Source organism: Chiroxiphia lanceolata, chromosome 11, assembly GCF_009829145.1.
Source record: "Chiroxiphia lanceolata isolate bChiLan1 chromosome 11, bChiLan1.pri, whole genome shotgun sequence".
Lineage (NCBI taxonomy): Eukaryota > Metazoa > Chordata > Aves > Passeriformes > Pipridae > Chiroxiphia > Chiroxiphia lanceolata.
In genome coordinates, this window is record NC_045647.1 from 7,763,972 (window position 1) to 7,776,506 (window position 12,535).

At 43.9% G+C, this 12,535-nt stretch overlaps 1 protein-coding gene across 1 annotated transcript in view; it reads left to right on the forward strand.

The window, feature by feature from the left end:
• Window positions 1-12,535, forward strand: part of CADPS (calcium dependent secretion activator) — a 211,082-nt gene that overhangs the window by 167,052 nt on the left and 31,495 nt on the right. Inside the window, 4 exon segments of the mRNA XM_032699168.1 lie at window positions 655-800; window positions 3,872-4,028; window positions 6,918-7,065; window positions 11,430-11,444. Of these exon segments, the coding sequence (XP_032555059.1) occupies window positions 655-800; window positions 3,872-4,028; window positions 6,918-7,065; window positions 11,430-11,444 (466 nt within the window).

Below are 12,535 nucleotides of genomic sequence, written 5' to 3' on the forward strand. Positions count from 1 at the left end.
GCAACCTGCAGGACCCATTTTTTTCACACACAGGAATGCAAGGGAGGATCAGGGCACAGTCTTCACTGAGGAAGAACCTTGTAGTTCACTGTTTCATCACTCCAGATTAGCCCTTCTTTGTTATTTATAGGGCCTAAGACAAAGGAGAAGTTTTGGCAGAGAAACCTGACTCCACTGAAGTCAGTGGCATGATCTATTCATTATTTCAATTCCTAATTCCTTAGCAGATCTCTTAGTTTAGCTCTTTCATCCAACCTAAGTGTGTAAGAACTGAAACTTTTACTTACAAGAGAGATTTTTTGGAAGAAAGGCTGCTCTTAGCAGTTTGAAATGGTATCAGGACTTGAAGGTGGAGTTATTTTCATGGATGTTTGAGTACTTTTTTAATTTGCTACTTTGTGATTCTTCTTTCCATTCTGGTTTGTTTTGGGGGTTTTTTCAGGAACTTGATTTTATTGCAGACTGCAAACCTAGTACACTTAAGCTTCCATACTCATGCTTCTTTCTGAAATGTTTTGCTTTAGTTTTTTAACTGTCCTTGTGCTGTGAACTTTGCAGATTTGTTTCTGAGTGTCATGTGCTTCTGCTACATCGGCATTGTCACTGTTATGGTATTTTTTCTTTCTGTCTGTTTCTTCCACAGGAGTTTACAAGTAATCTGCCCAATGTGAATCTACCAAATGTGAATCTCCCTAAAGTACCAAATCTACCAGTTAACATCCCACTAGGCATCCCACAAATGCCTAGCTTTTCTGCACCGTCATGGATGGCTGCTATTTATGATTCTGAGTGTGTATTCAGTTCAAATTAGATCTCATTTAAATTTAAAGTAATCTTGGGCATGGATATGTATTGTTTGTTTTCTGTGCATTACATAAAACTTTAAAGAGTGAGACAGTTAATTAGACGTTTTCCTGAATGAGACACTAGTGAATTTCTGGCATGTGTATTTTGAGGGTTTTTTTGTATAAATCTTGAAAATTTGTCTCAACTCCCACTGAGAGTTTGAGCAAGTATCTTGCTGTACAAAATAGCTGTCAGCAATGGGCCATGGTTTGAACAACATACAAACCACCGAACGTACAATATGACATTATGTGTCTCCGCAAAGAGTTCTGTCCAAAAGAGATGAACCAGTTTCAATGCCAGTCAACCAATTTCTGTGGACCGATGTAGATCTAAAAGTGAATTTTGTTTAATGCAAGCTCTGCATTTCCCAGATTATTTTTGTCTTGATTTTGATGAAGCAATCTAAGAAAGAGCAGTACCCTGCAACAGTTTTTATTCATGTTGGGGGAGGCCCCAGAGAGTAATTAAAGCTCCATAGCCATCATTGCTGCCTGAATAATGCCATGACCAACTAAAGAAAGATATTTCAATGTGAGCTTTAGATCATGGCTTAGAAAATCAGGCACAGTGTCAAGCAGTCAATCTGTAGGAGCCTTTGCTCTGTGCTCCCACCTCCCTGTCCAAGTGTCCCAGAGTGTGTGTGTGAGCTCAGAGGGAACATACCACGAATCCTCAGCACAGATTAGGCAAGTTCTCTTCTTATATGAGATTTCCCTTAAAAGTCCCATCACTGAGCAGTGTGGAGGGTGGTACACAGTGGCTCAACCAAATCTTCTCATTTGAGATGAACATCCCAACATGGAAACATGTCCTTGTCAATCCTCCTCCTAAATTCCTAATGCGTTGTTTAGGGTTGGCATAGGGGGTTCTCAGCCAGCACTGTGGTGCTTTTCCTCTGCCTCTCACTTAAGAGGTAACAACTGAAGAACCCCCCCCAAAATGCCCCCTTCAGTGTTACTGAAGCACCTTCAATTACATCTACACCTGGAGTCCACCAGAACTTTTCTGTCATTACCTGGCGCAGGCGGGATTGCAGAGCACCGGTAACAAATCAACCAAACACTGATGTGAGATTTTTTTTTTTAATACATTTTAAAAGCTTTTAAAACATTAGCATGGTTGGTTTACGTTTCAAAGCCATACACTCATATTCATGCTAAGATAGCTATCTTAAGGCTAGCTTAGGCAGTTGTCCTGTAAAGAGTACATGAAAGTTTTAATCTTTCTCTGTGCATGCTTTGTGGTATTGCCCTTGAAAAGATAAGAATCATGTAATGACAGAAAATTGGATAATTCCTCCTGAAAATGCTTGAGAATCAATGGTATACGGCAAGCTGCCTGAGTGATTAGAGTAATTGTGGTGCTTACAAGCAAAATAAGAACAGTGCATTTTGGAAATTAATATACTATATTGTTTACTTGGATGGAGCCCTAATCAAAAGTGAGAAAAGACTGAGAATAATACTTTTAAAATTTTGAAACCAAATGGATGTCGTAATATTGCTGTTGTAGTAATACCAATTACATATTTGTACACCATTAAATCACTTAAAATGTAAATTTATGCAGTTCAAAAACTGGGTTTAGACTGTTAAAGCTGATTTACACCTAAGCACAGGTTTGAACCAGGCACAACTGAAAACTGGTGGTAGATGAACATGTGAGACTGTCGTACAAGCCTGTCCCCTGGCTAAAGGAAATGCCTGATTCTTTATCTTTTCATCTCCCTGGTTTCCTTTTACTCACCCTTCCCCTCCATCAAGGACATGTTACCTGTTGCTTAGTGTCAGATACGTTTCTCCTACAACCGAGACGATTCTTTATCTCGTTGACTGTAAGCCCAGACCCCCGCAGGACCCCTCTGGCATGTTGGGACTACAGTTCTCCCTGGCAGTAGCCCTGTTTGCATTAGCCTCCGAGCTCCTCTAGCATTAACTCAATGCAGCTGCATCTGTCACAATAGAAACACCCTCCCTCATCTGTTTCTATAGATGATGTCAGCACAAGTGGTAATGCATGGTGTGTTAAATATCTTATAAATTACCGTGTTAGCATTAGTGGTATGCGAGGAGGGGGTTGAAACTCTTGAAGCTCCCTTGGTAATTCTTCTGGAGAAAAAAAAAAAAGTGAGGGAGAAGGAGAGAGGGAGAGAAGAGGGTTATGATGCATAAATTTCTCTGCACAAACAGAGCGCAATTCAGTTCTGTATTTTTATTCTGTAAGTGGAGGTTTGAGATATATTATACTGTGAAAAGAGCTGGTGTATCTACACACTGCAGGACCAAAGACTTCCATCTGGGCAGGACTATGGGTACAAGAATATGTGCTTGGAAGAGAAATTAAGAGTTTTGTGGCTGACCAAAGTTGTTGCAAAATAAATTTTAAAAGAATGTAAATTCATTGTCCTGTAACTGCTTTGCAAGAAAAGGGTGCAGCAGTCAATCCTGCCAAATTCCTGGATATGAGCTGCCTAGTGCCCTTAGCTCAATTTACTTACCCCAGGTTTTTTTCAGCTGTTTCAAGAGATAAAGTGTGTCCTCGCTCACCACTTGTTAGCACTGTCCCTTACCTGAAACAGGGCCTCAGTGGGGGGACAAGGCAAACTCAAGATATAATTCGGAGGGAGGAGAATTGCATGAAACCCTAAATCTTAATAACTGCATACAGCCTAGTATGGCAGTTATTATCGATCAAGGATTTCTCCCACAATTTCTGGCCTTATTCTTAATAATCACATATGTTAATGTGGTTATTAACTAAGGCTGATTTTTACCATACTTCCCGTTAATATGTGTAACTCAATGTTGTCTTACTCATCTGGTCTGGAAAGTTTTGTGGGTGATGACAGCAAGGTAGATTAGGCAACTGTATGGTAAAACTCAAAATCCTGATGGTGGAGATGGCCAGCGTTGTCCTGGTATGAAAATACTGTCTGCCCTACACTTGTTGCAGGAATGTCTCCACATCAGGTTGCAAAGAGCCTGATGCCCACTCTGACTTTGTTCTCGTTTTGCCCTGCCAGCAATGGGATCAGGCACCTCGGAAGATATGTTCTGGAAGCTTGATGCCCTACAGACCTTCATTCGGGATTTGCACTGGGCCTGAGGAGGAGTTTGGAAAACACTAGAGCAGCGCTTGAAGCTTATGGCGAGTGACATGATTGAGTCCTGTGTGAAAAGGTGCGTGCCCATGAGCGAGCCAGTCGTGTTTTCTCACAGCAGCTCACAGGATGCAATGGGTTTTTATGTCTTATTATCAATGAAATTTCATTTCAGCCACCATTTATTAGTGACCCCAGCCCAGCTCTACCCAGCAGAGATGCGGTGGAAAGCCTGTTCCACCCTAAAAAGTGGAATTCACCCATTGCCTGTGAATTGTGGACTCTCCTAAGCAAACACTTCTCTGTTGAGACTTTAGAGAGTGCCTTTTCACAGTAAGACAGTAAATCACCCGTTCTTTCAAGCTTTTTGCATAGTTCTTATTTGCAGTGCTACACATGCAGTCAAGCCTTTGAAAATGCAGTTTGGTGTGATGAGTTGAGTGCTGAAGGCATAGCCCCAAGAAAGATCCCAGCACTCACCTAAAAAACACAGATCCATGACAAAAAAAAACCAGAAAAAAATTATCAGAAAAAGGGGATAGTATCTTGGCACACAGGTTTCACATCTGCTGCTGATTGAGAAAAGGTATTGTATCATCAGCCCACATGACAGGATACTCACCTGCAGTCTTCCAAAACAGAGATTTCTTTAAAAACCTTTTGGACATCTGGCAACTGTCATTTGAAAGCAAAATATTGAGGTTAAATTTCCACAGCTCTCCACAGCAATTTATGTCCATTGGTATCAGAGGTGATGAGGCAAGATGAAAAAAATTAACTATGTATTTCATTGTGCAGAAATGCATAGACAAAGAGATCACCCAGAGGAAAAATGCGTGTCAAGTACAGCTGGTGCATTGCTAGTATTAGCTGTAGTGTGTGATGTGGCTGTTCTATACCACAGTTTCCTGGCTCTGTGAGTGGGAATGTGGCATTTATTGTCTGTTCCTCACAGCCTGGATATGCAGGGTCACCACAGAGGAAGGCACATTCAGTCCTTGGGATGCAGGCAGGAAGACAGGCAATGAGGCTTACTCTTCTCACCATCCTGGAATAACCCCAGTGCATTAAAGTGCAGTGAGATAATGTCTTTGACATTGAGCAAGTTTCCCTCTGTTGCAGCAGCTCATCTTTGGTCACTGGAGCTTCAGTTCTCCTCCAGTTGTCAGGACTGTCAGGAGCAAACTCAGTGCTGGAACTCTGCTCTCTGCTCTGCCACAAGCATCACAAGCAAAACTCTTACTTTCTTTTTTGGTTTTTTGGGGGGGCTTTTTGGATTTTTTGTTTGTTTTTTTTGGGAGGGGGGGTTATTATTTATTATTTTTGGTTTATTTTTTCTTTAATTGGAACCAAAGCCCCTTGGTTCCAGTTATAACTGCAATGGTCTGTAGAAATCAACCAGGTTTAGGCTCAGCTGAGGTACTGGGAAAAATAAGCAAACTTCTAGATACATCTTAAGAAGGGTTTGAGTGCTTGGAAGGCAGGGTTGGGTTTTTTCCAATTGCCTCAACCTTTCTACAAATGTGTTGCCCCCCTGTAAAAACCTGGCCCAGCTTGTGTACTGGTATGACTATAAATAATGGCTCTGAGCATAAGTACGTAGGAACATGCTCCTTTCTGCAAGGAGATGGAAAATCCCAAGTCTCCTTAGGTCCTTTCAGTAATTAACCAAGATTCTAGTCCCCGAGTCCAGGCTAAATCTGGCACTGGTAATTAACTCAGTTCAAATGCCACTGCTGATGTAAACCAATATGCTGCCTTCCCTATTTATATCACCTTGCAAACAGGGCCTGGCTAAGGTTTCTTTAGCAATTTCAGTTTGACACAACATTTTTCTTCGCGTCTGTCTCTGAACTGTTGAATCCATGGAGGAGCCACCCCGCTTTCCGCACTTGGTTGTATTTCGGGGCTGTCAGGAAAGCAGCCCTTGCAAGGAAGGCCTGTTAACTAATAAATCCAGGCAAGAAGGACCTATGTACAAACTCAGATCTGATCCCGAGAACGGGAGCTTCACATTTGTAAAGAGTTTTCATTTGCATAACCCTTGGGGGATCATCCAAGTTCAGAGTTATTCCTGAGCTGCAGCTGATATTATTTGTTATTTCTAAATTGAAGCTCCTATGTTAATTTGTTGGCAGATTCTGTCTGATGTGATAATTGTTCTGTGTTAGGTTAGATTACTAAACTACCTCTGGAATATGCAGAGGGGCTCCAAAGAAAGGCAAGACAATGCCCACCACACTGCAGAGCATTCCCATGTTAGAGTCACAAATGCCTTGGTATTTAAAATATGACACGGGATCAGATTCTGTAGTCTTTGGCCCAACAAAGCTCTTGGTGTATCACTGTATCAGTTTGTAACTGCCAGAGATGTCAAATTTGTGCTCAGTGAAACCTCAGGAGAGCAGTGAGGTGTGGGCTTGTGCGATGCATGTGCGTGTGCTCATACTGAAAAGACAATTACGAATTTATGAACTTATAAGACAGTTAGGAACTTAGCAAGCAAATACCATCATGGGGACCTAAAAATGCAATGGTCTGGCAATGTCCTTTCAGTCAAGTGATGAAGGAGTTTCTGTTATTTGTAGTTGATATCAGGAAGCAATAGGAGCTTCCTCTAGTGTGGCAGGCTGTGATTATAAACCAGCTAATGCAACCAAATTATAGATGTGTATTGACACTGCTCTTTGTAACATCATCACACTGTTTATCAAGCATGAGAAAGTCATAGTTTCCCTGAAACCATTGCACACTTTATAAATAGTGTGTATTCTGGAAAGTGGGCTTCTTTTTAAACGGGAAAATAGTTTCTAGTAAAAGCACATTTGTAGCAATTGCACTATGGTACTCCCAGCAGCATTCGGCTTTCTGGCTTCTCAAACTCTTCTCAGAATTGTTTCACGTTATTATTATTGGCTTCAGAATGTTTAAAAGCTACTGACACATCTTTTTCTACTTTCCTTCACAGAACAAGGATTGCATTTGAAGTAAAACTGCAGAAAACCAGCCGATCAACAGATTTCCGAGTCCCTCAGTCAATATGCACCATGTTTAATGTCATGGTGGATGCCAAAGCTCAGTCAACAAAGCTTTGCAGTATGGAAATGGGCCAAGAGGTAAAAATGAAGGTTCTTCCTTTCACAGCTTTTAAAAGCAATGTCATGAAATTTCCTATCTCCTGTTGTGCTCGTTTCAGAGACGTTGTATCGGTTGTGGATTTAGTCTTCCATAGAGAGTGTGCAGATGAATGTACAGGGGGTTGCTCTCAAATCTAATGAATAGAAACATTCGGAATCCCTGTCACTTAGGAGTGGCTTTTTGCAAGGACTGTGGTATGCATACGGTATCTCTCAAGCTTGGTTGATGCATGATGACCATATATATTGAGTCATTAACTGCACCTTGGAGCCAGGTGTCGGCAACCACTTTCTGTGTATGAGTGTGTTCTGTAGACAAACATAAGGAAAAACAGAAGTGCCAAGTTGTTGCTGTGATGCTTGTAAGGAAAAACAAAACCCCACCAAATAAAGAAGTAACTTTCCAAAAGTAGATTGAAAATTCCAGCTGCTTTGACTTCCTTTTGAGCACTTGGCTATAATCAGCACATCACTGATCATTCTGGATTTCCAGGTTCTTAATGAACTCAAGGTTCCAAACAACAAATCTGTTTTAATGAATTGCTGATTTTATTTTCTACTGAAACCATAGTTGCAGGTTGAAGTTTCTGTGAATTGATCTATGAACTAGAAAGAAATGGTAAAATTGAAGTAGTTTTAATGCATCATAATGATCATTTTGCTCCAGTGGCTTCAAGCCAAATTAAATATTCCATATACCAGTCTAGAATAAATTCACAAATACTCTTTGGCTCTCCTATCCTGCTGCTTGTCAGCATTTCCTAGATAAGCCTTTTCACTACAGCTTTCCATGGTCAGATTTTGCAGTGAATCATTGCAAGTTGTTCCTGTGGTTTTTTAGTTGTTCACTTCACTTCATTCCTCTGAAAGGAACTTCCTCCAAAGGCCACTGGATGCAGCAGGGCTCCTTGCCCTGATGTCAGTGGTGTTTGGATCAGATCCAGCTGTTCTTTTATTTTTCTCATACATATTTCAGTTTTGACATTTTATTTGTGACAGTCACCTTGCAAGAGATTTCATACTGCCCATCATCAGGTTCTTCCCTTGTCCTCCAGGTCAGCTGGGGCAGATCTTGAGTGGGCTTTTGTTGTCCGAGCCTGGACATGAACTTCTCTACAATTTTCTGTACCATATTCATACCCATTTATCTCCCTAAATCCCTCAGTTTGCAGGTGCTGCAGCATCTACCTTGGCAGTGCCCCGTCAGCTGGGATGGTCCATGTTTGTGATGCTCCCCACTGCAAACCAGCATCAAACCCTTATATTAGCACAGTCCCTGAGAACAGGGAGATTTTGGAGATCAAGCAGACTGATATCATGACAGAGGAAGCTCATTGCATTTATAAAACTGTCAGGTTAAGTGTTCAGATGTCACAAGACCTGTAACAGGAGCTGTGCCAGGGTATTGTGTGTCCGGGCACTCACTGCTTCTTTCCATAACGACTTGTGATGCTCTCTGCTTGCCACAGTTTCCTCCAAATTCTGAGCATCAGTCACAGTGTACACTGAGCCTGACTCAGGCTGCAGGTGAGAGGGGAGCAGGCGGTTGTTTCTCGGCTGTTCTGGGCTGCAGTGGAGATTCAGCTGCAAATCTGCCTGTGCTGTTTCCAGGAGGTGTTTGGTACAGCAGCTCAGAGACAGACGAACTCCTGTGGCAAGCAGCAGTTGCTGGGGCAACAAGGTTTTTAGCAGATAGCTGAACTAATAGACCTGTAAAGCAGATGTAAATTATCGGTGCTTAAGTTACTATTTAGGGCTTCAGTATTTTATACACCTTCCCTTTTTCTTTTCTTTCTTTTAATGAGTGTTACTACCTCCCCCTCCATTCGCTCGTACCACTCCGTTTTTTGGCTACCTCCATCTCCTCTTCTTGAAGCTGTCTAAACCTGTGTGCTGAGATGGGCAGGCTGAGGAGCGTAAAAGTTTGGATCCTGGGCCGCTACAGCCCAGGAGGGGAGGACAAAAGGCCACCCTGCCTATTCCAGTCCCCAGTGGAAATGATGAGACAGTCAGATAGGTAGCAGAGGGATGGGCACCCGGGTTTCCAGCTTGCATCTTCCTCTGTAATTTGGGGAGCTGGGTCTGTGCCTCACTGAGTCCCTCTGTCCCGCTGTCTCTGGTGTGTGGCAGCCGCACAGCTCGGCAAGGGCTGCTGGCAACTCCACCAGGGAGGGAGAGAAGGGAGGGAGGGACAGACAAACTTGCTGACAGAACCATCCATTGGTGCCGCAGCCGTCATATGGCTCCTCCAGTCCATGGTCCCTGTGCAGACAGTTCAACAGGAGCAAAAAGGGCTCGTATTGCCCACCACAATGTTCAGGCAGGGCTGTTTGCCCAGATCTAACTGGAGAAGACATTTTTATTAGAAACAAACCACTGATTTTTCTGACAGTTCTAGATGTACGTGGGCAGAGACTCTCTCAATACCTTACTTGACCTCACTCTGCAGTTTCCCTCCCACCCCAAAGGCCTTCCCTTCCACACTACCCTTCAGCCACACTCACTTTAGCAGATACTTGAGTGCATTTGCGAGCATTACCCTGTGAAACAAACACCCATCATTTCATTCCATTTCCTTGTCTCTAAAGGCAGCTGTTAAAACATTTGGTAAACATACTTTACCATCTTAAATATTTATTTTCCTCTGAATTTTAATACATCTAAGGGGATAAATGTATGTATTAAATGTTTCTCAGTTGGTCTAGTATGTTTCTATTTAATATCTAAGGTCAGATGGTCCTTAGAGAAATACAACGTACACACAATCTGTTACATGACAAGGCAAGATACTCATCACATAAGTCAAGTTGAATCATTGTAGTGCACTGATTATGGATTGTAATAATTGAGCTAATAGAAAGCTGTGATGAACTCGATCCAGAGCGGGGGCTATGCTGGGGAAAGCAAACCAGCTCTGCGATCTTTAACCTTGAGCATTTTCACGAGGAATGTAGAAGGAAGCTGTTTAGAATCGCTGGTTTACGAGCCAGGCGTCTGTAAGCAGCACCAGGCGCTCGCTTTCCAAACCGCCGCCTTCTCCAACCCCGTCCTGGCCGAGGCTCTCCTTCCTGAGGTGGAGCTGGGGCTGCAGCACGGGAGCACAGGGTGCACATGGCTGTGGCTGCCCCGGGGCAGGACCCTGAGCCTCACAGGCCCTGTCCTGCATGGTCACTGGCCCTGGCACCGGGGCTGACTCCACCCTGGGAGTTGTGGCTGCGATGGGAATGAGCGCTCGGAGTCCTGCGACAACCGCCTTGGTGCATGCCCAGGCTCCTCTCCTGCTCTCAGAGCAGCAGTTTTATTCCATCGGGGCTTTTATTTGCTTTATAAACAAGCTTTGATTGAACATGCATCAGTCGGTGCATTTCACAGTGGATTGCTTTGCACACAGCTAGCCGTGTTTGAGTTCAAGCTCATGACTTACTTGATGAAAGCCATTAGCTAAATGCTTGGTTGCAAGGTCTTACATACACAGAAAATGCAATTGCAGAAGGAAACTGTTGTGGGGCAGACACCCCAATATACACACAGCCCCTCCTCCATCTCTCCTAGGAAGTCCTGGCTGTGTCTGCCAAGGACATCAGCATCTGCTCCCTGTACCCCGGCTCTTACAGGTCCCTGTCACCTCACAGCTGCATTGCAGCTGTGCTGGGAGCAGCCAGGTCAATCTGGGAGCTGATAAGGGCTAGCTCTGCATTAAACAGATTAATCATAACTATGATCCCATAAGGGACTGGTATATGTCTTGACCTGCAAAGCAGGACATGGGAATGGGAAGTGCCAATGCAAAAATCACCTGCTTGTTCGTGTATGTTTTCCCTGTACGTGGGCCCAGCAGATCGCAGCCTGTGGCGTGGTGGTGCCAGCTTGTCCTCCTGCCCAGGTGAGGCTCTGAGTGCCCCCAGCCAGGCCCTTGGGCTGGGACGTGCTGTGCCACGTCCCCCCTGCCCTGCCCCTGCCGCAGGGATCCCCCCCAGCACAACCATCCCGGTGAGGGGTGTGCGGCTGCCCCGATGCCGAACCCTGCCTGTCAACAGCCGGGTCCCTTCTGCTTGGGAGCAAAATAAAAACCATAACAGAGTGCCAGCAGTCAGCTACAATCCGGCCCCTTCCCACTGTTTACTGCCTGCAAATCCTACAGGTAGCGATCTCTGGTATTTCAGCGAAAGGAGGTTTTGATCACATTTCATTTCCCATTGCTTATTGTTTTCTGTGCATGATGCTGCTGTTCTCATACGTCTCTTTTTTTAAAAGATTTTGGTTTATTTATTGTTTATCTTCATATGTTCTTTTTCCTGTCTTTTGCACTTTCCTCTTATTTCTGTCCCCAATCATCTGAAAAGTTTGCAAAAGAGTGGGTAAGTGTGTCCTACTTTTATTTTTCTTTCTCCCAAATTCCTGTATTAATGTTACTGCCATAGAAAAAAATCCCCGAACTGCAGAGCAGTTCAGAGAGAACCCATCAGACACGAGACCAGCAGCTAGCATTTGTAAAGCCCCTCGCAGTCTTCCTTCCCAAAGTCTGATTAGTATTTAAAGCAGATTTGTCTCTTTCAATGTGATTTGATGTTAACATTTTAAAACAATATTAATGCCAAGTGGTAATGAATATAGTGACTAGCACCGTGCTTGAAATGTTTGACTGAAAAATCAAATGTTTTGTGTTGGAAAGCAGTCATAATCAGTATTTTCTCAGTCCATTGAAAATAAGAATATACTGTATGTTTTCACTAATTAAATCTTGTATTGGAAACAGGTCTTTTCTAAATTAGTAGAAGACTGTATTTTAGTACCTATTCTAGCCATATTGCAGCTGATTGCATCAGAGCTCCCAAGCTAAGCAAGGTTTGGCATGTGCAGAAATTGGGTTGAAGACTCAGAAGTGCTGATGCTGCAGGCACAGGCGTTGGTCAGCCGGTGCTGAGCTACTGCCACGGGATCTGCCAGCACCCAGGGCTTGGGGATACACTGCCTGCTGGCTTTTGCATGGGACAAAAAAAGCTCGTTGTGGTTTGTTGGGTGGTTTTTAACTCTGTCTTACAGTCACTGAGCAAAGCATTTAAACAAGTGCTTAATTTGAGCCGTGTGCCTGCTGAACACAGTGTAACACAGGTTCAGCTGCTTTGCTGCAGTGGATGGGAAGGGTGCAACACCAGGGGAGTGGTTGAGGCCACTGCAAGCTCCCCTGGAGCAGCAGGTCCTCCCCACTCCCCTGCCAAGGGCTGGGTGGTTTGTGGTGCCCTGGGAAAGGGTTGCCTGTTCCCCTCCAGCAGCAGGTATATCTCATTGTCCAGTGCAGTCCATGTGCCAGATGGACAGGACAATGCCCACGGAAGTGGAGAAAAGGGACTTGGGGGTCTCTAGGAGTGCTGGGTGTTGGTGCTCACAGGGATGGCAGAGCCTCCCCTCTGAGACCCCCGTGTGGCTCCCGGAGCTGTGGGCACACAGA